Here is a 23,443-nt window from a genome sequence, read left to right on the forward strand (position 1 = left end):
ATTAAATTCAGGCCATAAAAACAAGAAAAGAAACTTACAAGTTTTATTCCAGCAAATGACACAATGGTCTGTGCCCCTACATTTCAGGGCACAAGGTGGGAGCCAGGCAGAACCAAAAGGAAACTTTCCAAACAAGGACTGATGTGTTTAGGATTTCTCCAAACACCCCATGGAAATAGTGGTGCTGAAACAGCCAGGCACAGTCAGCTGGCTGTTAAAGCAGGTTCTACAGAAGAAATATCAGACAAGGAGAGGGCTCTGTCCAGCCTAGATACAAACCATAATCCAACCATATCAGGTACAGCTCAGACATTGATATTTCCCCTAAAATGTCACAACACAAGCGGTAGAAAACGTCTTCCCTGAATCAAATGGCCACAAAAAGCCCCAACCCTGTATTTAGGACAAGAATTATAAGCACACATTACATTGCCTTTGATAGGTAACACAGATATATTGAATTTGGCTCAAAACTTCTCTTCTGTAAATTACAAACTACAACATGGAAGAGAAGCTCCTTAACAAGCAGGATTTCTAGACAGTTGATTTGAGTAACACAACTTCACAGAAGTGAAAAACAAAATTGCTTTTGGGAATTCATCTTTAAGTACTTTTATGAAGTAAATGCTGCCTATCAGGAAATTAACTTAGGCCTTTCCCCTCAAATACTCTTATTAGTACCAGTGAGAGCAGGACGACTGCCATCTCTCTTAGCTGAGCAGAACAGACACATTCAAACACAGATTCTATGTTTTAAAAAACAAATTATCTGAACGTCTGTGTTGGTTTTCCACAGCCTGGTTTTGGTAGTGGGGGGCCCAAGAGGTGGCTTCTTTGAGAAGCTGCTGGAAGCTTCCCCCATGCCCAGCAGAGCCAGTCCCTGATGGCTCTGAGGATGGACAAGCTGCTGGCCAAAACTGGGCCAGTTAGAGAGGATGGTAAAGCCTCTGTGATAACAGATTTGAGAAGAAAATCAAAACAAAGTGGGACACAGTTTTTTCCTAGCCAGAGAAGAGGAGGAGGTGAGAACATGTGAGGGAAACAACATGGAGACACCATGGCCAGTGGAGAAGGAGGGGGAGGAGGTGCTGCAGGTGCCGGAGCCAAGATTCCTCTGCAGCCATGGTGAGACCAGGCTGGAGCAGGGAGCCCCTGCAGCCCATGGGGATCCACGGGGGATGGAGGGATCCATCCACAGCCCATGGGGATCCACGGGGGATGGAGGGATCCATCCACAGCCCATGGGGATCCACGGGGGATGGAGGGATCCATCCACAGCCCATGGGGATCCACGGGGGATGGAGGGATCCACTCACAGCCCATGATAGGGATCCAGGGGGGATGCAGAGATCCATGGGGATGCAGAGATTCACCCACAGCCTGTGGGGAAGCTCCCATGCTGCCATGGGTGGATGTCTGGAGGAGGCTGGGATCCAGTGGGAGACCTGGTGGAGAGAGAGGGCCCTTCCAGGCTGGAGCAGCCTGTCCTTCGAGGGCTGCACCCCGTGGAAGAGTGACCCATGTCACAGCAGTTCTGGGAGCACTGTGTGCCCGTGGGGGAGTTCACATTGCAGCAGGTGCTGTAGGGCTGCTGCTCCTGAGAGTGGACCCACGCTGGAGAAGTTCACAGAGAACTGTCCCCCGTGGGAGGGACCCCAAGGTGTCACAGGGGAAGGACTCCTCTCCTGGAGCAGCAAAAGAAAACCTCAGTGGTGAACTGACCAATCCCCCATGACCTGTACCCTGTGCTGTCAGTGGGAAGGAAGGGAAGGTTAGGTAAAGAAAAGGTGTTTTAAGGGCTTATTTTCTTTCTCATTATCCTCCTGTGACTCTGTTAGTTATAAATTTACCTTGTGCCTTTAAGCTCAGCCTGTTTTGCCCTTATTTGCCCTTAGAGTGTTTTCTCCTGGTCCTTATCTGAACTCATGAAGCCTTCATTATATTTTTCTCTCCTCTGCCCAGCTCTAGCAGGGGAGGGTGAGTGACTGTCATGGGTGCCTGGCATTGAGCCAGTGTCAAACCATGACAATATCCTAAATCCCAAAATTATATTTGTTATAAACCAAAGCACAGCAAAGCCTTCTAGTTGTCAGAGGCAAGTTAAACTTCTTTAATATATTTCTAGAGTTATTCTAATTGAACAGGAATGAAATAGATGATTTTAATATTTCCTGGGAAAAGTGGAGAAATTCTTTGGAAAATGTATTATTTTTAAAAGTGCTTTCCAAATTATTTTATATGGCTGTCTCAATAATCCAACACCCACACTGTCTCACTATTGGGAACAGTTTCTATTCCTTTGACATATCCATCAAAAATACTGCCAGTTAACCCAAACCTTTGCAGCATTTGAGGCTTCTGGATATTCCCCACAACTATAGATTTCTTCTGAAGGGATAAAAAGAGTATTTGGTATGGAACACATTTATGTATACTGCATAAATGATGCTTCTTTCTCCTTTTGGCATAATTTGTAACAGCCCTCCAGTAAAAGATGAAGATAAAAGATGCTGTAAGTCTTGTTCAGCATAGCAACACAAATTCAAATGGCATTTTCTCCAGTTCACAAAGTTACTGGGAACCCCCTCAAGAATGTTAGAAAAACTTCCAATTTCTATTACCTGGTCTTCTAACATAACTAATTATGAAAAAGGAATTTTGTAAAAGAATACTAAATACTAATAACGGCAACAACAACAACTAGCTCCTACTTGTTTAGTTTTCACAATACACCACTTAAACTGGTCCTGATTTACACCTCGGTTATTCACTGACATGACATCTTTAACACTCAAAGATATCCAAGACACAAGATCTATTATGCTATACAGTCTTGTAGGTAGACATGCAAAAATCAGATCAGGTTCACTCTGAAAAGATACATAATCAAGCACAGTCGAATGGATTCTAGATTAAGGTTCTCCTTTAATCAGCCATCACCTTGTTTTGGAAACAGCTTTACAGTTAGAATACAACTATTATTTCACAAGTGTTTCACTCAGCAGAGACAGGAGCTGCTTAATCCAGCATTACTAGGAGGAAAAAAAAAATTGTAGAACCACACCCTAGGTGTAAACTGATACAGATTTTCCTCTGTAGTTTTGCCTGAAACAATAGCCAGAGGGTGTAATTTAGGGTATATACACCTTGACAAAGCCATGGCTGTAATATCTAGGGACTGACAATTAAATGTTTGCATAGTGAAGTACCTTTGGTGTCTGTCTGGTCGTGAGGTTGCAGTTGTCATGGCTGTCTCCTCTCTCACCCACTGTGCCCCTCAACCTGGTCCTACATTCTCCTTCCAGTCACAAGAAAAGCTCTGCTAACTTCAGTGGCTCACAGCAAGACCCCACATCCCCAGGTAACACTTAATAAACCATCAGAACTCTCATCTTCCTACTCACAGCATCTACTACGCCACTTACGCAGTCAATGAACAAAACCATAGACTGAAGTTAAATTTATGAAGGGTAAAATACAACAGAATTTGATGTCCATGGCAATCAAACATCCAATTTACTGTGTATTCATCACAGGACTTGATTTTCAAATTTAACTCTTTAAAGCCTCCAGTCTTCATTTTAAGGCAAGTTGCTATAGGACTTCCAGGTAACTGTATCAATGAGAAAGCATCCAACCATCTTGCTTGCTAAGAAAACAATGAGAGCTCTAGATTTCAGAACCAAAGCAATATGGACTTAACCTCAAAATTGCTCCCTACAGGATTTTAGTCCTTCAGCTCCTTTGTACATATTTTTTTCAGTGCCAGTTGAGAAAGCTGCATTTGGTGTAGCATTACAGACAGTTGATGAAGATTCAAGTCCTGCTTAGCAACAGAAGGAAGAGCAGATCAAGAACACTGCATGTTTTCTGCCTATTATAATCCCCCCAGCAGAAAAACAAGGCATAACCAATTATCCTTTTCCCCTTATATTATCAAAGCAGTTTATCCATGGGCTATGCCAAAGGTATCAGAAGTGGAGACCAGGGTGGGAGTGAGCTTGTAAATAAACCATCTTTCTCATCTGGAACACGTTACCACAAACCAGCTTATTCCACAGCGCTGATGGGCACATGCACACACAACTAACTGAGCATTTGAATATTTCTGATCTACCTGAGCCAATAGCCCAGAGTATTTTCCATTTCCAAACCTAGCAATCATGACTCCAAGCAATGTGGGAGCAGCTGTGTGCGCAGTTTGCTCTGATGAAGTCACATCCTGTCATACCCTGTAGTATCTGGGCTTACCACGGGTGTCTGACTGGCCACAAGAATCAGTGTGAGAGCCACCAGCACCAGTCCTGGCTCACAGCTGCACACAGCCTGCACAGGCAGGGCAAGATTTTCACTGAGCAAAGCCTTGTAGCAGTGGGAACACAGATTACAATAAATTTATTGCCTTCTGTGACAACTGCTTTTATAATCATGTTTCTCTGCTACATTAGACTTTGAATTCCCTTTGTCAGATTTTAACACTTGCTGCTAAAAAACTTGAAGTGTAAGTACAAAGCTCTATTCATCTCTGTGCTGTCACCTACATTGTAAGAATGCCTAGAAAATAACATTGAATATTATACATATGGGGAAGCTCCACAGCAGTGGATTATTTCATTCATTATACAGGAAGAGAAACAATTTTCAAGCATCCTAGAGATTATTTAGAGTAGTTAATTACAAGTCAAATATTACAATGGTTTGTGAAAGATGAAATCTTTTCTGTCTTGTAAGAGACAAGACATCACACCTATTCCCAGACAACCTTCAGCAGTTCCAGCCTAGCCAGGAGAGCTGTAAGAACTACAGATATTCACTTTTATAGATCTGCTGCAATGGAAGAAATATCTTTTAAAATAGTTACCTTAGAGAGAGTAATTTGCATCCTCTTAACCCAATTTATTTAAAAGTATCCTTCACTAAGCCTTTTTGCCTTTCCTGCTCTACTTAGATGACAAAGTTACCACCTTGTATGAAAGTCACATTTCTACATATTTATTGCATTGTTCTTCTCTCACTGAGTTTTTGTTGTTAAATATAGCACAGAAACACTACAAAAACCAACCTTTAACTAAGTATTATCAAGACATCACCTCTTCTGCACAGGGATAACATAGCTAATCATACATACCACTTAAGAAGGATTAGATAACAGTGAATTCCTAACTGTTATGTATGTGCACAGACAACTATTTCAAAAGGTACTTCCAAAAAAGAAAAAATCCTGCCTCCTCATGTATTATGGACAGATCAAGACAGTCTTGTGGCTGCACTTCCAGCCAAAGTCCCCAAGGCCTTGCAATACCACATTAATATTATGGTAATACCTAAAACCTGCCAAGTATCTTTAAAACATATGACACAGTTCTAACTTGCAGTCTAACATCACAATATTCTATTTATAACACCTGACTCATCCCATCAGAAATAATTAAATATTGTAAGCAGAACTTCAATTTAAAGGAAAAAAAAAAAAGCCAAGAAAAAAATTAGGGCCAATCACTGCAGACAATTTCAGAAGTAACATCCTTTCAAACTGCATGTTTTTCAAGCAATCTCATAAAACCTCCAGTTTTCCTAAACAGTTCAATGCAATTTTCAAGTCTCCCTGTAATTGTTTTACGATAACCAGTCCACAAAACCTTAAAACAATTTGTGTAAATAGTCAATTAAAATGCAATGAAATGAAGAAGAGATTTATCTGATTACAGACTGTGAAGAGCTATGCAGAATGTAAAAAAAGAAGCATAGCACCTTGTACTGCTACCTTAAAATATTTATTTCAAATTATTAAAAATTCTCACAAGTGTATTTGCAGGTAGTCAAGGATTACAGAGCCCTCTAAGCATTTCTCTCATATCATCTGACACAACAAAAAAAAATAAACTCAACTAAGCACCTCCCAAGGCTGAATAAAAACAAATTTAAATTTGAAATAAGATGCTGTCTCTTACTTGTATTTACAACTTAATATTGGAACAGAAGTTTCAGCAGTGCTTTAATTATTTATGGAACCTGCTGCTGGGAAAATTCTAGACCTTGGGTCTATGTGATAAAGATGCTTCCAGTGAGCCTCCCAGGCCTGGATTTCACTGCTCAACCCTGCCCAGAAAGAGCTCAAGAAGAACAAGGGTTCATCACATGGCTCTTAGTATTGTCATAGCTCTGGTACCTTCCACTAACAGCAATTAATATAATCAAACCTCAAAGCTTCTGCTGAATGCCCTGGTGGTTCACAGAGCCTTTTTTTTTATCCCCAAGATATATTAACTGTCAAAGACCAGAAGTTCAGCTGTTACCAGGTGACACAACACTGAACAGAGTTTGCTCCCACCTGCTCTCCTGACTAATTCCTACTGTCACTAAACCTTCCAGAGTGTCTTCTGAAGGTGCCCACCAAAAACTGACAATCTGCATTCAGACAGAAAACTCACGGCTTGCTTTATTAAGATAGAATATTCTAAAAGCTGTAAAACTGGTGCTGTGCTACATCACCTCACAGCCAACACCAGTTCTGACTGGGACCCAAGTTACAGATGTTCTGTCTTCCTCCTCCTCTACTTTGCTGGCAATTAACTCTAAGCTATGGTGACAGTATGAGTGAAGTGCCTGAAATAGACAGCAGCAAGGGATTCACCTCTCAAAGGATGTAACACACACAAAAATACCCAAACAAACTAAAAAAAAGGGGCTGTATGTGTAACTGAAAGAATGAGGTGCTTAAGCTTTAGTAAAGACACCATCCTTTCAGCATGCACTGAATACACTTAAAAAAACACACTCAATTTTAAATTATCTAGCCAAATCTCTTTTTCTGCTCCCCATGCTTTTATTTTCCTATCTGAGATGTCATAGTTAACTTCTTTATAATTTTAAGTATTTCAAATTTATTTTATGAGTCAGTATAAGAATATAAGAGACTTTTATCCCAACCACTTCAAAAGGGTTGCACAAATTAATAAGTAATGGTGTATTCAATGATGATGTACACAGGTTGTATCTCTCTGACTCTCAAATATAGATTTGGGGGTGGGGATGGCTTGGTTTTGGGTTTCTTATTTTGGATTTTTCCCCATGTGTTTGCTTTAAATGAAGGACATACATAACAACCTTTAGCAATTGAAAATTTAATGTAGGGAGAGTTAAGAGTGCCTTGGTAATGAGAGAGGATTAGACCCTCAGCCCCAATAAAGAACTTTGGTTCTCACTGTTTCTATCCACAGCTTCTCTACTCTTTCACAGAGCAAAATGAGCCAACCTGTTGTTAAATTTTGCAAGAAGCAACAGTTGCCTCTGTTGAAGCCTGTCAAAGGTACCACGCATGAACTCTACACTCACAGGCACAGTTCTATTTCGAGATCCTCTTTGCAACAATGGGCTACAAAAATCCTTAAAAGCAAACTAAATTCAGCACAAGTTAGCAAGGATCTCCTGAAAAACTCTTTCAAGCACTGATTGAGGTTTGATATGAAAGAATAATTATTTTCCAAATCAAACAGTGCCAGGTACTACAGACACATCAAACTCCTTTTAAGATCTACTGCACCTCCAAGATGAACTGAGTGACTGAGAACATTTTGGCTGCACCTGATGGCACTTGCTCCCACTATCACACAAGTTTGGAAGATGCACTTCAGCAAAGTTTCGTTTGAAAATACAGGAAAAATGCATGAAGAGGATGAGATTTTCTGCCTTGCTGTTTTGGAATTCGTCTGCATATTACAATGCAACATGCTATCCTTGCTTCATCACAGCACAAGTGAGTGGCAGGGGATTCACACCTTTAGCTGGTTCACAAAGCAGTAAGTAATTAAGTGACTGCATGAGCCAAAAGATTCTGTCACATCAATTACATATGAAAATAACTAATGAGCACAATTGCTTCTAACATGTTCTTACCTTGATAGGATTGCTCAGCAGAAGAAGGTTTCAGTGTACAAAGTCAAAGTAAAGTTTAAGGCTTATTTTAAAGTAAAATCTTCCCATCCCATTGTGTATCCCTCTCTCACTTCCATCCCCTGGGGATTTTCCATACCAAGAGCAAGCCAAGTCCATTGGGCCCATACCTTATCCCTGCAGCTGATTTCTACATCAAAGCTCAGTGTGGACTGTTACTGTCTCAAAAAGCAACATATAGGAAAGTATCCAGTGAGTTTCTCCCTTTGATGAAGGTCAGTGAGGATCCCAGCAGGAATTATTTAATATTATGTATTAGCAGAACAGAAAGCATGTAAAAGCAGTAAAAAAGAAACATGGAAGTATGAGACACAAACACTGGGAGTTTGGGCAGCCCAAACTCAAATTCTAGTTCTTACTTCAATGTGAGCTTGGTTATGACCAAGGAGGGATAGATACAGAAAAAAAAAAAAAAAGTTTCCTGATCCCTGCATGGAACTACCAATCATTAACAGGTATTAAGGACTCATTAGGCTTCACAACCACTAAAACGCTGAGAGAGGAGCTGCCTGATCAGCAAATAGAAAGTGCCACTGACAAAGGTGTGTCTGAAATCCTCCCTCTCTCCACTGCTTGCAAATATTGCCCTGGAATTACACAGTTACATCCTCCTTTATTCCTTTAAAATAGCATACATCATTCTTTGCCTTTAAAGCTTAACAAAAGGAGAAGCTGGCAATGTTAAGCCCCTCTTCTAATACAGAGTTACAACAAGAGGAACACTCACTCTTCATTCAGGAGACTCAAACTCAACTGCCTGTGAGGCTGAAATCCACCTCTTGCCAGCAGGCATGCTGAGGATGAGGCCATTCCCACCAGGAGATGCAGAGAACAGCACGTGGGAAAAGGAACAACTACCACCCATAGCCCAGTGGGGACACAGGCCAGTGGGAGCCTGACAATTGTTAAATAAAGAAAATGGTTCTTGGTTTTGAACCCAATTCTAATATGTGGGCTGTAAAGTCATGTTCCTTCTTTTGCTCCCTCTCCAAGCCATGAATATTTAATTATTTTATGCAAACTGGAAGAGTTGCAATGCAAGGTTAAATTAGCCTAAATAACCTTGAAATCCTTTTGAGAAGTTGGGCCTCAGAGTCAACTCCCAATCTGTAGAAAAATAACTTTCTTACACAAGGAGTTCTGTTGTTACTTGTATTTAAAATACTGTGGGGTACCACGACAAAAGTCTTGAGGTTAAAGTGGATTTAACAAAATTTATATTTTTGGTTCACCTTTCTCTGTTAAGAACAAAAGTTTAGAAAGTCCAATTACTTTATACATGTTTGTTCCTCAATTTTGAATGCAAAATTCTTCCTGGGAAAATGGATCATTTACAGCATTTTCAAAGTTTTATTTGATAACACATATGTATGCTGGCAGGTTTGCTGCTCCCCTAATTCCTTAAGTTAATCTAAACTTAATAGTATTTTAGGTCTATTTTGCAGCAGGCCAAGCTCCCTACAGGCCAGCTACAGGTATATGCCAAGTCAGTGTCTCATTCATATGTCATAAAGCAAACAAAATAAATAGACTTCTGGAAGCCTGACAGGGCTACTAAGTTTCACTTTTAATTCTCAAAGTATTTTATGAAATTCCTTCAACTCACAACCCTGCAAATCATTCACATGGTTGCAGTCAGTGCAGTCACTGTGTCTCAGTGATCAGCCTGCACAAACACAGTTTCATGATCTCTCTCCAGTGGGAAAAAAAATAGGATAGATTATTCTTTACCCTGCCAGCTAATCTTTAGAATCTGGAAACCCTAGATGCTTGCATTTTAAGAAGTAGAAATAAGAGCAAATGTTTGAAAATCCTTATTGGTGAAATCTTCACTAGGATAATGTGTGTATTTATTGTTGTAAATGCTTTTTTAGCATTTGAATGATTTGCCTATTCAGAAAAATGAATTACATATCCAGCACAATGATTAGATTGGAACTTGGCAATGAAGTAATGAAGTGCTTTTTCAAGTGCCTAAGAACTCACAGATACACTTAAGAAGATGGCAACACACCACAAGTGAATCTGCACGCTGCAGCACAGCTGCCTATTGCATCTTTCTTCCATGCCACTGACCACTGACTCTGATCCTAGAAACTGTATTTTCCAAATTTTAGCAACATTGGGAATTGTGCAAAATATAGCCGTTTTGATTCAGACTCAATATGGATCACTGCCTCCCAATCCTGCCAGCCTGTGCCACCTCGCTTTAGGTTTCATTTGCTGCTTGCAGCTCACAAGTCAGTAAGTGCTGAATCAGATCATCTCCTAAGGTCTCTGGCAAGTTCTGCTTCCCATGATTGTAAACTATGTCTACAAACTCAGCCTTCCATTTCTAACAACATCAAATAAATGACTTGGGTCTAACTGCTCTAGTGTTTCAAACAGCTGGGCCTGTTCTCTGGCACACGTCTCAGGCACTCAGAGGGAACCAAGAACCAACAATATTAAGAAAGGTTCTAAAACTTTCACTCTTCTAAATCAGTCATTAAACTAGAAAAACAAACAAACAAAAATTAACATAGTAAATCACAATCATCGCTTCCTTTTTTCCACTGCCTGTTAGAAAGGAAATAATAATAATCTATAGCTTTCATTCATCATCTGCTCACAACTCCAAGCAGCATTGCTACTCTTGCAAGAAACTAGGCCGTAATGGGCTTTTGCTAATCACAGGTGAAAGGTCACTCTCATTTAGCAGAGTACCAAGCAATAAACATAACACAATGACATGACAGGGGAAGGGATTGGTACTGAAATACTGACATGGATTATACCAAGAACAAAAAATATCGTAACTCAAGATTTTATCAGTGTTGGTCACAGAGCTTCCTTAGGACTATTTATGGTCTAAAGAAAAAAAACCAAAAAACAACAACATATAGAAACACAGTAAGGACAGTGTATGCCCTAAGTCGTAGTTTTCAAAATACATATTAATTTAATAACAATGCTAATAACACCAGTCACTGACAGGCCACCAGTCCTAAATCCAAACTGATAAGAAACTTTGATCCTTTCTCTTTCCCATGCCTGCCCCTCTGCTAAGTAGCTATGAAAAAGAAAACTACTCCTTGCACTTTTCTTCAAGAATGAATTGCACTCACCTTCTCGGCAAAGTCGCATTGCTTCTCGGTTTCTCCCGTATTCCTTGAAACTTTCCTCTAATGCTGTTCCTAAAACCAAAAAGCCACAAGATTTCAATCCACGGAAAAGCCGGAGGGTAGGAGTGCCCCCGCCCGTGACCTGTACCCGTTGCCCGGTGGGCACACGCAGGGTCGCGGCAGCAAGCACAGAGCAGCGGCACCGAGCACTCGCGGGCCCCGGAGCCCGGGGGCAGCCGCTGTCAGCGGCGGGGATGCCTCACCTGCGGCGGGAGCTCCCCGCCCCACGCCGAGGCTGAATCGAGGGCAGGAGGTGCCGGGCTCCGGGGACCGGCTCCTCGCTCCTCGCACCGTGTCCCGGATTACAGGAACTGGGGCAGGCGCTGCCCGCTCCGCGCCGCTCCCGAGCCCGGCCGGGGGGCGCGCACCGCACAACGAACTCGGCCGCGGATCTGGGGGTGGGAACGGACCCAACCTCCCCGCCGGGCCCGGCACCCCGCCGTGCCGTCCCGGGGCAGCCGCGGGGTGCGCTGGGGACGAGCGGGGGGAGGGGGGTGGGGGTGGCGGCCACTCACCGTCGTTCCCGTGAAGTTTAGCAGCATCGACCCAGTGGCTCCAGGGCTGCCCCAACATCGCCTCGGGGCTGGGCAGGGACCTGCGCTCCCCGACGGCCGCCATTGCCGCTGCGGTGGCGGCGGGGCCGGCGCCGCTCCCGCCTCCTCCGCCTCCTCCCTCGCCGTGGCGGGGCCGCCGCTGCCGCTGCCTGGCGGCCGCGCCGCGCTGCTCCCTCCTGACGTCACCCGCGGCCCGCGCCGACATTCTTTCCGCTGCTACAATGTAACGAGAAAAGTCAGCGGCCGCTTAAGGTGGCGCCCCGCTCTTAAGGCAGCGCCGCGGCGCTGTCAGCCCGCCCGCTCGCTCGGCTTCCTCCCCGCGGGGAACCTGCGGCCCTGCGGCGGCGCCGACTCACCTCTGCGGCGGCCCGGGGGGCAGCGCCCGGGTGCCCATTATTGTGCGGGGAGCGCTGCCTTCCTCTTCACCGTGTAGGTGAGGCGCGCTTGTGTTGGCGCTAACAAAGCGGCGGAAGGGAGCGGGGGCGAGCAGGGCTACGCCGCCTACCAGAGGTACCCCAGCTCCATGGGCCGCCTGGCTACCTCCGCACCGCGGCCCCGCGACCCTACAAAAACAACGGCCGCATCACAACCCCGCCTGGCACCCGCTGCCCCGGCGAGGGGGGCGGACCGGAGGGCGACGCGGCGGGCGGAGCCGGGCGGGCGCGCCCCGCCCTCATCGCCGGTCCACCTTAAACCCGGCGCCTCCTTAAAGGCCGCGGCGAGCAGGAAGCGCGCTCCGGGCGGGCGCGCCCCCGTCCCCCCGGCTCCCTCCCGCCCGTCCCCTCCCTCCGCTCCTCGCCCGCGGCGGCCGCCCGGACAGGGGGGACACCGAGCGAGGTTCCTGCGCGCTGCTGCCCTCCTTACACCCGTAACCTGTCTCCCAGGGAGAGGCCCTTCTCATTGTTATTCCACATTTCTTTTTTTAAACAGCTTTTTTTTTCTTTCCCCCCCACCCTTGCCTAAACTTTGCGATGACGTCGCGCCGTGCCAAAAGCGAGGATTAAGGGATGCTGTCGTACCTGCTAACTCCAAGTAATAAAGTCTAAGCTTTGCAAAATCAAGTTATTCGATAAAAAATCCTGGGTTTAGAATTCATTTATTTACAAAGTTTTCTCCACTAGTGTCCAAGTACCAATGTCAAACTGTCAGACCATGATCTGCAACAATTTCTGGCCATGCTTGATGTTACTGTCAACAACAACATCCTTGAAGAACAGCTAAAAATATGTAAATCTGATGTGCTGCCTCCTCTACAGGTGCTCGAGAGCATGGGACTGGCACTGTCAGTGGAACTGCTGACAGATCCCATACATGTATTTGCAAAACCACAGAGCAGAATTCAGAACTGTAAATAAATTTGTTTAACCTGCAGAGGTGCATATACATGCAATTTTAATTTTCTATTTCAAGCGTGGGACTATACAAGCTAGAGATGTTTCTTTCCAAATTTATGCATATAAAAGATCTATAAATTCAAGCTCATCACATGGAATAGCATAGGCTGTAATTATAAGAATAGTTTCAGTGTTCCACCCAACTGATAATTTATGTCACACTCAGAACGTATCTCATAAAATTGCAGATCTAACACAGAGCAGCTAGCATGATTTTTCTCTCCTCCTGATCAACTTGAAGTCTAACTTAGCTCCTTCATAAAAGGCCAACACCATAAAATTTAGGTAAAGAGAGCAACACTGACTTCTACTGCAGACATTTGCAGCAGGATTAATTATCAAAGGCCATCAGCCTCTTGAGCTGGGCCCTGATGTTTCAGACAGTTACACTGCCCTGCCTGTAGCTTCCCAAAACTCTTCATCTTAGTCTGAGCATGAAGAAAGGTGTTCATGGAACCAGAGTCTAAAGATGAATGGAGTGCATTATTGTTTGATTAATTACCAATTAGCATGCTTTATACTACAGAACACTACTTATAATTAAAGCTAAGAACATCACTGGAAGAAAAATGTCTGTCAGGTGCTGAACAGCTTCTGAACAGGACCTCAGCTTTTTTTGTGGTGTAAAAGCCAGATAGGAAAAAAGCCTATGCCTGTTTCTTTCAGGCTTAGTTCTTCAACAGTGGAGTCTAAGATAGTATCCATAGCTGAATGCAGACTCCAGGCATAGGATAAAGCAAGTTACAGACAGATCTGTATTCTCTGTGTCAAATATTCTCATTTATATTACAAACTTCATTCATGCAGCTTTCCTTTGTCCTGGAGTAAGCTGTCAGAAAGCTGCCTCAGCTGCAGACTGAAAAAGAAACCTTCATATGTCCAAGTGTCCATCAAATTCATAAAGGGTTTTTCTATTATTTACTTTACATAAAGCAAATATTGACTAAACAGAGTCATAGAATACCATCACCTACCCTTTAACAGTGACAGAGTTAACCATGGCAGATCAATTTCATGATCACACATCACATGATTCTTTTCTTTAAACATTACCAATGTATTTATATCAAATTGTGCAAAAATTGGCAAAATTACATCAATAAACTAACTACATTAACAAGCCAATAGATTATCAACTTCTTAGTTTCTAAAGCTGACACTCATCAATTTACTCAGAAGTGCCTCTTGCTTCAGGAGTGCCAGGCACACAGGTAAAAGCACACGCCACTGTTATTTCATACAGCTCTGATTACCCCCTTTATGGCTCTTCTCTGCTCTTTCAATCTGGCTGTTGCATTTTTAGCCTCCCTCTTTCACAGCTTTTTTTCTTTGCCTATATATTCCCACTCAAGATCTAATTCTGCAGTCTGGGCCCCAGGCTGTCCTTTAGTAAACCTTCCGCTGCTGCAATATTTTCTCACTGTGCCGTGAGTACATCAGTATTCCAGCAGAGGGAGGGAAGTGGCAGCAGAAGGATCAGTTCATCAGTTCAAGTGCACAAGACTGATTAGTCAGACAGCAGGAATAGGGGCAGGAAAAACTCATTTTACAGGGGCTGGAAATGGTGAGAACTTTCTTTCCCCACAAAGTCATTAGGCTGAATACATTGTTTGGGCTCTTTAAAGCATACTAGTTCAATTTTCTTCCATTGTTTCCATAATGCTGTACATGGATGCATTGATTATTTTAAGTAAAAATAGGGAAACCCCTGAAAATCCATCATGTTAGAAGGAGATCAGAATTGAAAACACATGTACAAGCAGTAGACTTTAACAGAGGTGACTATTACAAATCTGAGACATCGGTAGAAGAGCAGCCATCCAAAGCTCCCTTGGTGGCCAGCAGAGAGGAAGGAATACTTCTGGGATCAGTTTGGTCCCTCCTGGTGCAAACCACTATGTGAAGAAGCCCTTCTCTTCCCACTGACCACAGAAGTAGCCATGGATGACCACACACATAAATTAGGCACCTGCATTAGACATCCAGAGTTCAGTGGGGTGAACCTGGCCAGGAGAGGGGAGAACATTTATTTAAGTGTGTAAAACTGCCTAGAAGCCAATACTTGTCTTTAACAGAACAAAAAGGAGCTTGGAAATGCCACTGGTTCTAAGGACTTATCTGAGGAAGCAAAATAGCCCAAGCAGTAGCATTGGGACTGAGACAATGTGTGAAAAACCATGAACTGCTCATACCTGTGAATGAGAACAAGTATTTGGAGAACAGAGAGAAAGCACAAAGAGGAGTTACGTTAAGCTCAAAGAGAAAGTAGAGAAGGAAAAATATGAGGCCGGAAAACAGCAGAAAACAGTGGACAATATGATGTAGAGAAAACAGTCAAATAATGATGTGAAGAAAGCATAAACAAACAAAACATGTAACACAGCCTGCAAATGCAAAGAAAGGAGACAAAAATAGGAAACAAAACATACAGAAAAGGAAAACTCACAGTTTTAAAGCTCACTAAGTAAATTTAACAATAGATTAAACATGGGTGGCAACACTGTGATTAAATGTATGCCTACAAACAGCATGCAACTGCTGAAAACTGCAGCGGATGGTTATTGCATGGCATGACACTGCAGGCATTTTTTCACCTGTACCAGCAGGTTTCATTCTTTTGCCAGGTGGTCCGGGAAAGCCGTTCAAACAGGGAACACCTACTTCAGCTGTTCAGTTAGAATCTGTGTGACAGCCTCTGTATAGGACCTGAGATATGACAACTCTCAACTGGAATGAAAAAGGAAGGATGAATCTGCAGCCGAACTCTTTTAAGAGCAGAAGTACAATGATACGATTCACCGATGATTTTCCACAATGGAAGTGAAGGATGTGAGAGTTGAAGTGCAAAGGCAGAGACAGGGAGAATTCACGGGGGTGTCACTTTGTCAGTACTCAGAAGAAAAGAAAATAGTGAATTCACAAAAAGTCTGTCAAGGAGAAGCTCTGAGGGGCATTATGGCACTAAACGAAGTCAAGTAAGTTAATTCTAGCCAAAGGTATGAAATTACCAAGAAGGGCATAAAACCTAAGAAGAAATGTCAATATTTGTTGCTAGGTGGGATTCAGGATGAAGTGACAACTCAAGAAGCTGACGTGCTGAAGTCCTGACCCTTCCATCACCTCCTGCTGAAAACGCTGGAATGGGGAGCACATTCTATGCATTTTAAAATGTATCTCCAGTACGAGAAATGTAAGATTATAATTGGGCAAGTATGGAAGCAAGAGATAAAAAGTTCACATAAATCAGAACATCCAGATGAAGACAGAACTACCTAGCCATAACAAACGGCCATTTAATTTAAGCCCCATTATGGCAAAATATTAATACACTAAGAAGAACACATTATGGTTATCTGTAGTTCACTCTGACATCCAGGAAATCAGCAACTTCTCCCTGTACAACTACACACAGGATTGTGATACTGCAAAATAATACTAATCATAAGCAGCACACAATAAAAAAATTATATAAGAAATCATGCTAGTTTATTATCCTTTTTCCCACAGATCCTGTGTATAATTTTATTTGTGAGTAACACTTCAAAGGTGAAACTGGAGATGCTCAGAAGCATTGGAATACAGCTACTTTAAATGCTGGAATATAAATTACTGTACATATCTACTACAAACCACCTGTACCAGGGGAAAGAACAATATTATTAAGATTAGAAGACTAACTTAAGGTATCCTTTTCTGAGAAGGAAGAATTGGGGAATGGAGGCTAATAAGTACATCTGCAAAGAATTCTGCATTAGCGTGAGAATGAAACAGATGCCCTTATATGTTTATCCAAACATCACAATAACACTTTTACACCCAAATTATCAAACAATGTTATTACCATGCATTAAGAACCTAGCAAAAGACTACAACCACTTCCTTCTTTAGTTAACTTTCAAATATGGCTGCAAGAATTGACGACACAGTGATCTAAAGCAGAATAATGAACAGAGGAGCACAGATCTTTGCCCTGCTTAATGACACCACATACTGTCAATTCTGGAAGGGAAATTTACAGAGAAAACACTCTGTAGTGATACAAAGTTTCCAAGTGTTAAAGGTAAATAGGCAAAACTACACAAAATACACCCAGTTAATGATCTGGAAATCAAACTAATGTTTACTAATTTTACAGAAGGTAACTGAAATTACCTTTTGAGTTTGGAAATGTTAAAACTATTTCAGCAACCTAACTGTGCAGATGAATCATTTTAATCAGAGGAATCAAGCAGGTATGACCTTTTAGATTCTCATTTATACACAGAGAATATGACATTACAACTTAGAATTACTCAAGTACACAGCTGTTCAGGCCAATTCTAACAAAACATTAGTGCTGAATTTCCATTTATTGAAACCAAAGCACAATTTGGTACTACTGATCTGCTGGAACCAAACTGCCATGCAAGGTTTCATAACCCTGCCTGGTTTCTTGCCAGTTTATGACTCTGGGTCCGAGCACAGCTCACAGGACTTGAGTTTCTTGAAGGGAAGCTGCTGAGGCCCCATAACCTCTGATGTGCTTTAAACATCAAACCAAGGATCCTAAGAACCCTGGCACAAGGAAATTTAAATTTAAACTTTCTTCTCATGTTTGACTGCTGATGCTTTGCTGATGCTACCTGCTCTGACCACATGCTTAGCAAGTTAACAACAAAATATTACACAAACTGGACACGGGCAGGTCTGTGGGACTTGATGGGATGCACATGAGGGTGCTAAGAGAATTAGTTTGAAAGGTCACAGATCATGACATTGTCAGCAATCTGCATAAACTGCTGTGCTCAAAGGGTGGGAATGGCTCAAAATCAAATGGCAATCAGTCACAAACAGATCCTTGGGGATCAATATTGGGCTCATTCATATCCAAAATCTTTTAGAATTATCTGGATGATTGGAATAAATACATTGCCAAGTTTGCAGGTGACACAAAAACTTGGAAAACAAATAGATGCAACCAAAGTGATCCTATGCACAGAGATTGTGACAGGCTGGAAGACTGAGCCACTTCAAGAGACACATTAAAAAACTGGACAGGGTCCAGCAGAGAGACAACAAAGTGATTAAAAGGTTGGGAAACTTTGTGAAAAAAATTAAAGGAATTGGGTTCATTCAACCTAAAGAAGAGAAGATTCAGGTGAGATGTAACCACAGTCTTCCAAGAAATAAAAGATAATTGTAGATGGAGGTAACTCTTCACAAGGAACAAGGTGTCAGGGCAAGAGGCAACAGGCACAAGTTGGTTCTGAAGTTCTGTCTAGATGCAACAACAAAATATCTACTGTGAGGACAATTTCATATTGGAACAGGCTGCCCAGAGAAATTGTGAACTTTCTCTTGCCAAAAATATTTAATCCTTAGCTTGACCAGGCCTCAGTTAACCTGCCTTAAACAGAAGGTTGGACCAGATGATGTCCAGAGGATTGTTCCAATCTAGACTTTCCCAGGATTATATGAAAGCCTGATAGATGTTGTGACCCTATTCAGTGATGAGGAGCATGGAAGTAGAAAGAACAAAGCCAGTTTTTGCACCCAGACACTCTGGGCTTGCTAAGACAGCCACCTCTCAGGCTGCTGGAAAATCCAGGGAAGCATTTTGCTATAAAAACTTCAGATATTACAGCTTCAAATGTTACCTATTGCAAGATCCAGACAGTAACAAACATTCCTCACAACTCTTGAGCCCAGGTTAACTCTCCCACTTAAGTAAGTTCTGCAGGCCAGATCCATGCTAAACATAATGGCCCTTTCTGCTGCAATCTATTTTAAAGTATATTAAAAGATGATTTGCCCAGCAAATACTGGCCAGGCTGTAATAGTCTGGATTCTTCATATCTGTGCATAAGATTGAAGTATTTTTTTTCATGGAGTTAAGCAAAAATATACAAAATGGTGAAATGCACGTGATGACAAATAGTAAAGATAAATGTAAGGGAAACAGAGAAAGAAACAGATAATCTTTCAATGAATTAGCAGTACCTGATATCATAATCTGCACTAGCAGCCCTTCAGACAAAATTTCCATTTATTATCATAATTTTCTCTTTTTTCTAACATTCTGCAATGAACACTAGTCATGCAGAATAAACCCACTGTGTTAGGCAACTGTACAGTCTTATCTCAGATTGCAATTCCACTTTCTGAACTTGTAAAATAATAGGACTGATGCAGCTGGTAGGCTATGGCATATGCCAGAGCCTAACTGCCTTCAAATGCTTTAACATATCATGGAAACATGTAAACAGAAAAAAAAAAATTATTCAGAAAAGAAAGATTACTTCTTCTAAAATATAAAAACCAAATAAATTTAAAGTATTGATTCTACTACTTTCCCCATCTGACACAATTTACTTTTCCAAATCACCTAATTGATTGAAAGATATAATCCAGCTTAGTTTTATCTTTTTAAGTTTGGCAGTTGCATGCCGAGTTGAACTCCTTCTAGGCTGACTGCAACGTCACTTTATTTCCCACTGAAACACACATTAAACACCTGCATTTTAAAAAAGTCTCCCCACTGCATCTGGTAACACTTCAGACTTGCTCTGCAACCCTGCTAATATTCTGTTCTCTACGTTTCTCACATCTAGAGATTGACAATCTTATGCTTAAGGAAAATATTTGGGTAAGCATGTCACAGTACCTTGAAAGTATGGTGAATCGTTGGGTTGATTTATCAATTGATCTTCATCTGTTCAGATTTTGGAAGCTTTTCCTAACTTGTACCTGATTAATTCTGAAAGAAAAGAAAAGAAAAAGAGTACAGCACTAAAACATTTGAAACCTTAACTCCGTTTCCTTACGATGAACATGTCTATTTAAAAACAAATACGAACCACTTTATCAATTTTACAAACAGGGTTTGTGCAATGGATTTCAAACTGAAAGGTAAGCAGGGAGCTGTTATGGTGTGTTCTGTACAGAGCAGCTCTCTAAATGGCAGCCTGACATTACCACAAAGGCATGCATCGGATGAAACCTCAATCTTCAGCCCAGTTACCGCACTCGCACCGACTCTGGCTGAGCAGGTCCCGAGCGCGTGGCTGTGTCTGTATCACACACTGGAAATGCAGCAGGGCTGGGGTTTCTGCACAGGGTTTTTCTAAAATACAGCACGACTCCAACAACAGAGGCTCTCAGCATGCAGCCACTGACAGCTTCACCACCATGCCACAGAACATGGAGAGGTAAAAATGATCCCTCACGTAATCAACATCAGGGACTGTCACTGCACCACCAATGAAGAATTCAGAGAAATGTACAGACTGAGGCCTTCCCACAAACAGGACCTCTGTCATCTCAAGCTCAGGTTTTTAAGGTCCTTTCATTCAATGCTTATAAACTTGTTTATATAAACTAAACTTAATCCCAGTTTGCTTTGGTTTAGCATAAATCAATGCCAAACTGGTTAAAGCTAAACCAAAGCCCTGTTAGAACTTAGAAAAAAGTTAAACTATTTTTGTGCACAGGCTATATTTAAGATCAATTAATTGATTTTTACAAGTGCTTTGAAATTAAACTGATTTTTTTTCATCATTAAAAAGCCATGAAGATACATATTAATTAGCCAACCTAGCACTGGGACTGGATGACACTTCAGAAATAACTATTTTTTCCTCTCCAAGGACTAAAGTCCAGACAAGAGGAATGCAGTCCAAGAGGGCACCCGAGCTGTCCCCAGTCTGTAGGGCTCTGCTCCAGTGGAAGGTGCCAAATGCAGCTTTTCCTGCCTTCTGGCTGCTCCTCTGGGAAGATGTCTGCCAACCAAGTTTATATCTTTAAAGTCTTTTTATGCACTGAGGATAAAACCTTTTTTCACCTTTTCCTTTAAACTGCAACAAAGCAGCTAATATTACCGTGACTGAGATCCTCTAGAGATATATTTCTAAGACTGACTCTCCTCAGTGACATAGCTGATCCTAAGAAGAACATCCTCACTTAGTTATATTCTAGTTACTGCATAAAATCTAAATTTCTCTTGTTTTCAATGGACAAGACTTGAGAGCAAGTCCAATATTATTTTTTTCTCCCCTCTGCAGGCACTGTTTTGCTTTATGCTTAATAGAAGTACTCCTTAGTAAATTTCTACACTAGTAAAGTCTCAGAAAATGCTTGTTACACATACAAATCTCACTGAATACCACAGTATAAAAGTTTCTCTTCAACTCCTGCTGCTGCTAACTAGGAAAATGCAATGCAGTGTTTACCAAAAATCCTTTTTGTCCTTTAGTAGTTTAGGACAGGAGACACTGAATTGATATGGATCATCCCCTTCCCAGCAGATCATTCAATGTTTAGCCTCAAAGTCCCAAGCCCTTTGAGCATATGACCTACCTGCTGTGGAAGCAATTCACTCCTCCATTTCTACCCCATTTTCTTTAGGGGATATGAGAGCTTTGCATGCAAAACATTCTTTCTTTTATCCTTATGTAAATGTTACTTAATAATAAAAGTTCTGTTGCATCATGCAAAAATGAAAACAAAAACAAAGCAGAAGACATCTCCAAAGACTTACAAATCTAGAAAGAGGGTAGCAAAGAAATGGACAAGACAAGGGTGAAGGAAGGAACAGCAAAAATTTTATTCCTGTGTATCAAAGATCAGAGCATACTATGTCACCACCTGTGAATTTTGCTGTAGGGATTACACCTGCAGTTGAGTTTGAAAGAAGTTAAAAGAGTAAGTCTCAAAAGAATAAACTGACAGCTTAATGACCCTTTAAAGAGAACTCTTTCTCTGGATAATGGGTGGCAGAGAACAGGAATGATTCTTGCTGAGAATTTACAGCAGGTCAATTACAACCACAACTGTCAGCAGAGAGTAACACAAGGAAGTCATGGGATGATTGAGAACAAGCCAGGTGGAGCTCTCTCCTTGGTACCCTGGAAAAGGGAGAGCTACTTGAAAGGTGGAAAAAATGACAAAAAAAGCCAAAGCAGCCATCCAGCAAAATGGGAAAAGGCCTGCATTTCCAAACCAGTGAAGCATTATCTCACTCTGGTTGCCTGGCTATCAAAGAAACTTGGACAAAATTACTGTTTGATATTTTGAGGAGTTACTGATACGCAAGGCAGGGAACCACAGCCTGGCAGAACAAAAGCTATATACCCCGGTCAAAACTGTATCTACACAGATTACATATAATCTAGGCAGAGTTACAATTACAAATGCATATTATCCATTTAAGGGGAAACACATTTACATGAAAATTGTAATTGCAAATCAACTCATTAAAATACAGAAAATGGAAATGTATGTGATAGAGCATCCCTAACTTCTGAAAGCATCAAAACTAATGCCTCAGCTATCCAAGGTCCTTTAACTCTGTTTCTTTTCAGGTGCCAGAAATATGCACCAAAGAATGTGCCAAAATTTTGGAACACTCTTTCCCCTATGTCACCTACTAAATATTCAAATTTAAGATAAAACACAAAGGCTATATTTAGATAAACAAAGATGTGGACATGCAGGATATAATCACACCCAGCAGTAGAAGCCTGGGGATAACCTCAGGAGGTCTCAGTGTGTCCCTTGGAGAGGCACTAAGAGGAGGGTGAGCAGGGAGCAGGAGCAGGGCAGCAGCAGGCCAGGCTGCTCTCATGGCCAGCTGGAATTCAAGGGCAAAGCCCAGCAGCTCCCAGGGTAGTCCTGCTGTGCTGGAGACTGACCTGAACACACCAACTGCAGAATCTCAGGGGGTCAAAGATGGTATCAGAACCACCAGTTGCATAATTGGCCCTGCTAGTCTCTGCAGGAGACACAATTCTTCACATCCTCACAGACTGAGAAATAACTACCAGCTCCATTCAGAGATTAAATACCAAACTTCTGTAAACACCAATTACAAAATTACAGCTTCTTAAGATTTCATGTATTTCCTATGTATACCAATAGCAAGTGCTTCTCAGAATTACCTAAATATTCACTATCATTTGTGCAAATGCAACAGAATATTTGGTGTAAAATATAATAATGATACAAGTTATTATGAAACTATTTCAAACACAGATATCTTAATTAATAATGACAAGGATCAAACTTTAATAACTAATCTTTTAGTTACTAAATAACTAATACCTTAATCAATGGAGAAGCAATAACATCTTTTGGATAATTAACAAAAATTGCAAAATGATTATGCACAGCAAAGTGCACTTGATGGGTCTTAACTTTGACTACTGTAATTTTCCTTTGTCTAATGACAACAGGCAAAGACCAGCATTCATTATCTTCCTCAACAAATCATGTCATCGCTGATTTCATCTTCCAACAATTTCTCTTTTAACTTAGAAGTCTTCTTCAGCAGCAAGATTAACAAAGTCATAAGAACCTTTTGCATATTTCATTTCAACAATTTAAGTAAAACCACACAAAGCTT

At 41.6% G+C, this 23,443-nt stretch overlaps 1 protein-coding gene across 2 annotated transcripts in view; it reads right to left on the reverse strand.

The window, feature by feature from the left end:
• Positions 1-23,443, reverse strand: part of ATXN7 (ataxin 7) — an 82,935-nt gene that overhangs the window by 44,680 nt on the left and 14,812 nt on the right. Inside the window, exons 2-4 of one of the 2 annotated variants that reach the window (XM_041460211.1) lie at positions 19,709-19,801; positions 11,633-11,887; positions 11,061-11,129 (exon numbers count right to left, since the gene is read on the reverse strand). In XM_041460211.1, coding sequence (XP_041316145.1) covers positions 11,061-11,129; positions 11,633-11,876 — 313 coding nt within the window. In that variant the 5' untranslated portion in view covers positions 11,877-11,887; positions 19,709-19,801. Of the gene's footprint in view, positions 1-11,060; positions 11,130-11,632; positions 11,888-12,027; positions 12,289-19,708; positions 19,802-23,443 lie in introns of those variants that run through there. The other variant, XM_041460201.1, reaches the window with a different exon arrangement.

The sequence above is a fragment of the Pyrgilauda ruficollis genome, unplaced genomic scaffold (genome assembly GCF_017590135.1).
Source record: "Pyrgilauda ruficollis isolate IOZ18807 unplaced genomic scaffold, ASM1759013v1 scaffold10, whole genome shotgun sequence".
Taxonomy (NCBI): Eukaryota; Metazoa; Chordata; class Aves; order Passeriformes; family Passeridae; genus Pyrgilauda; species Pyrgilauda ruficollis.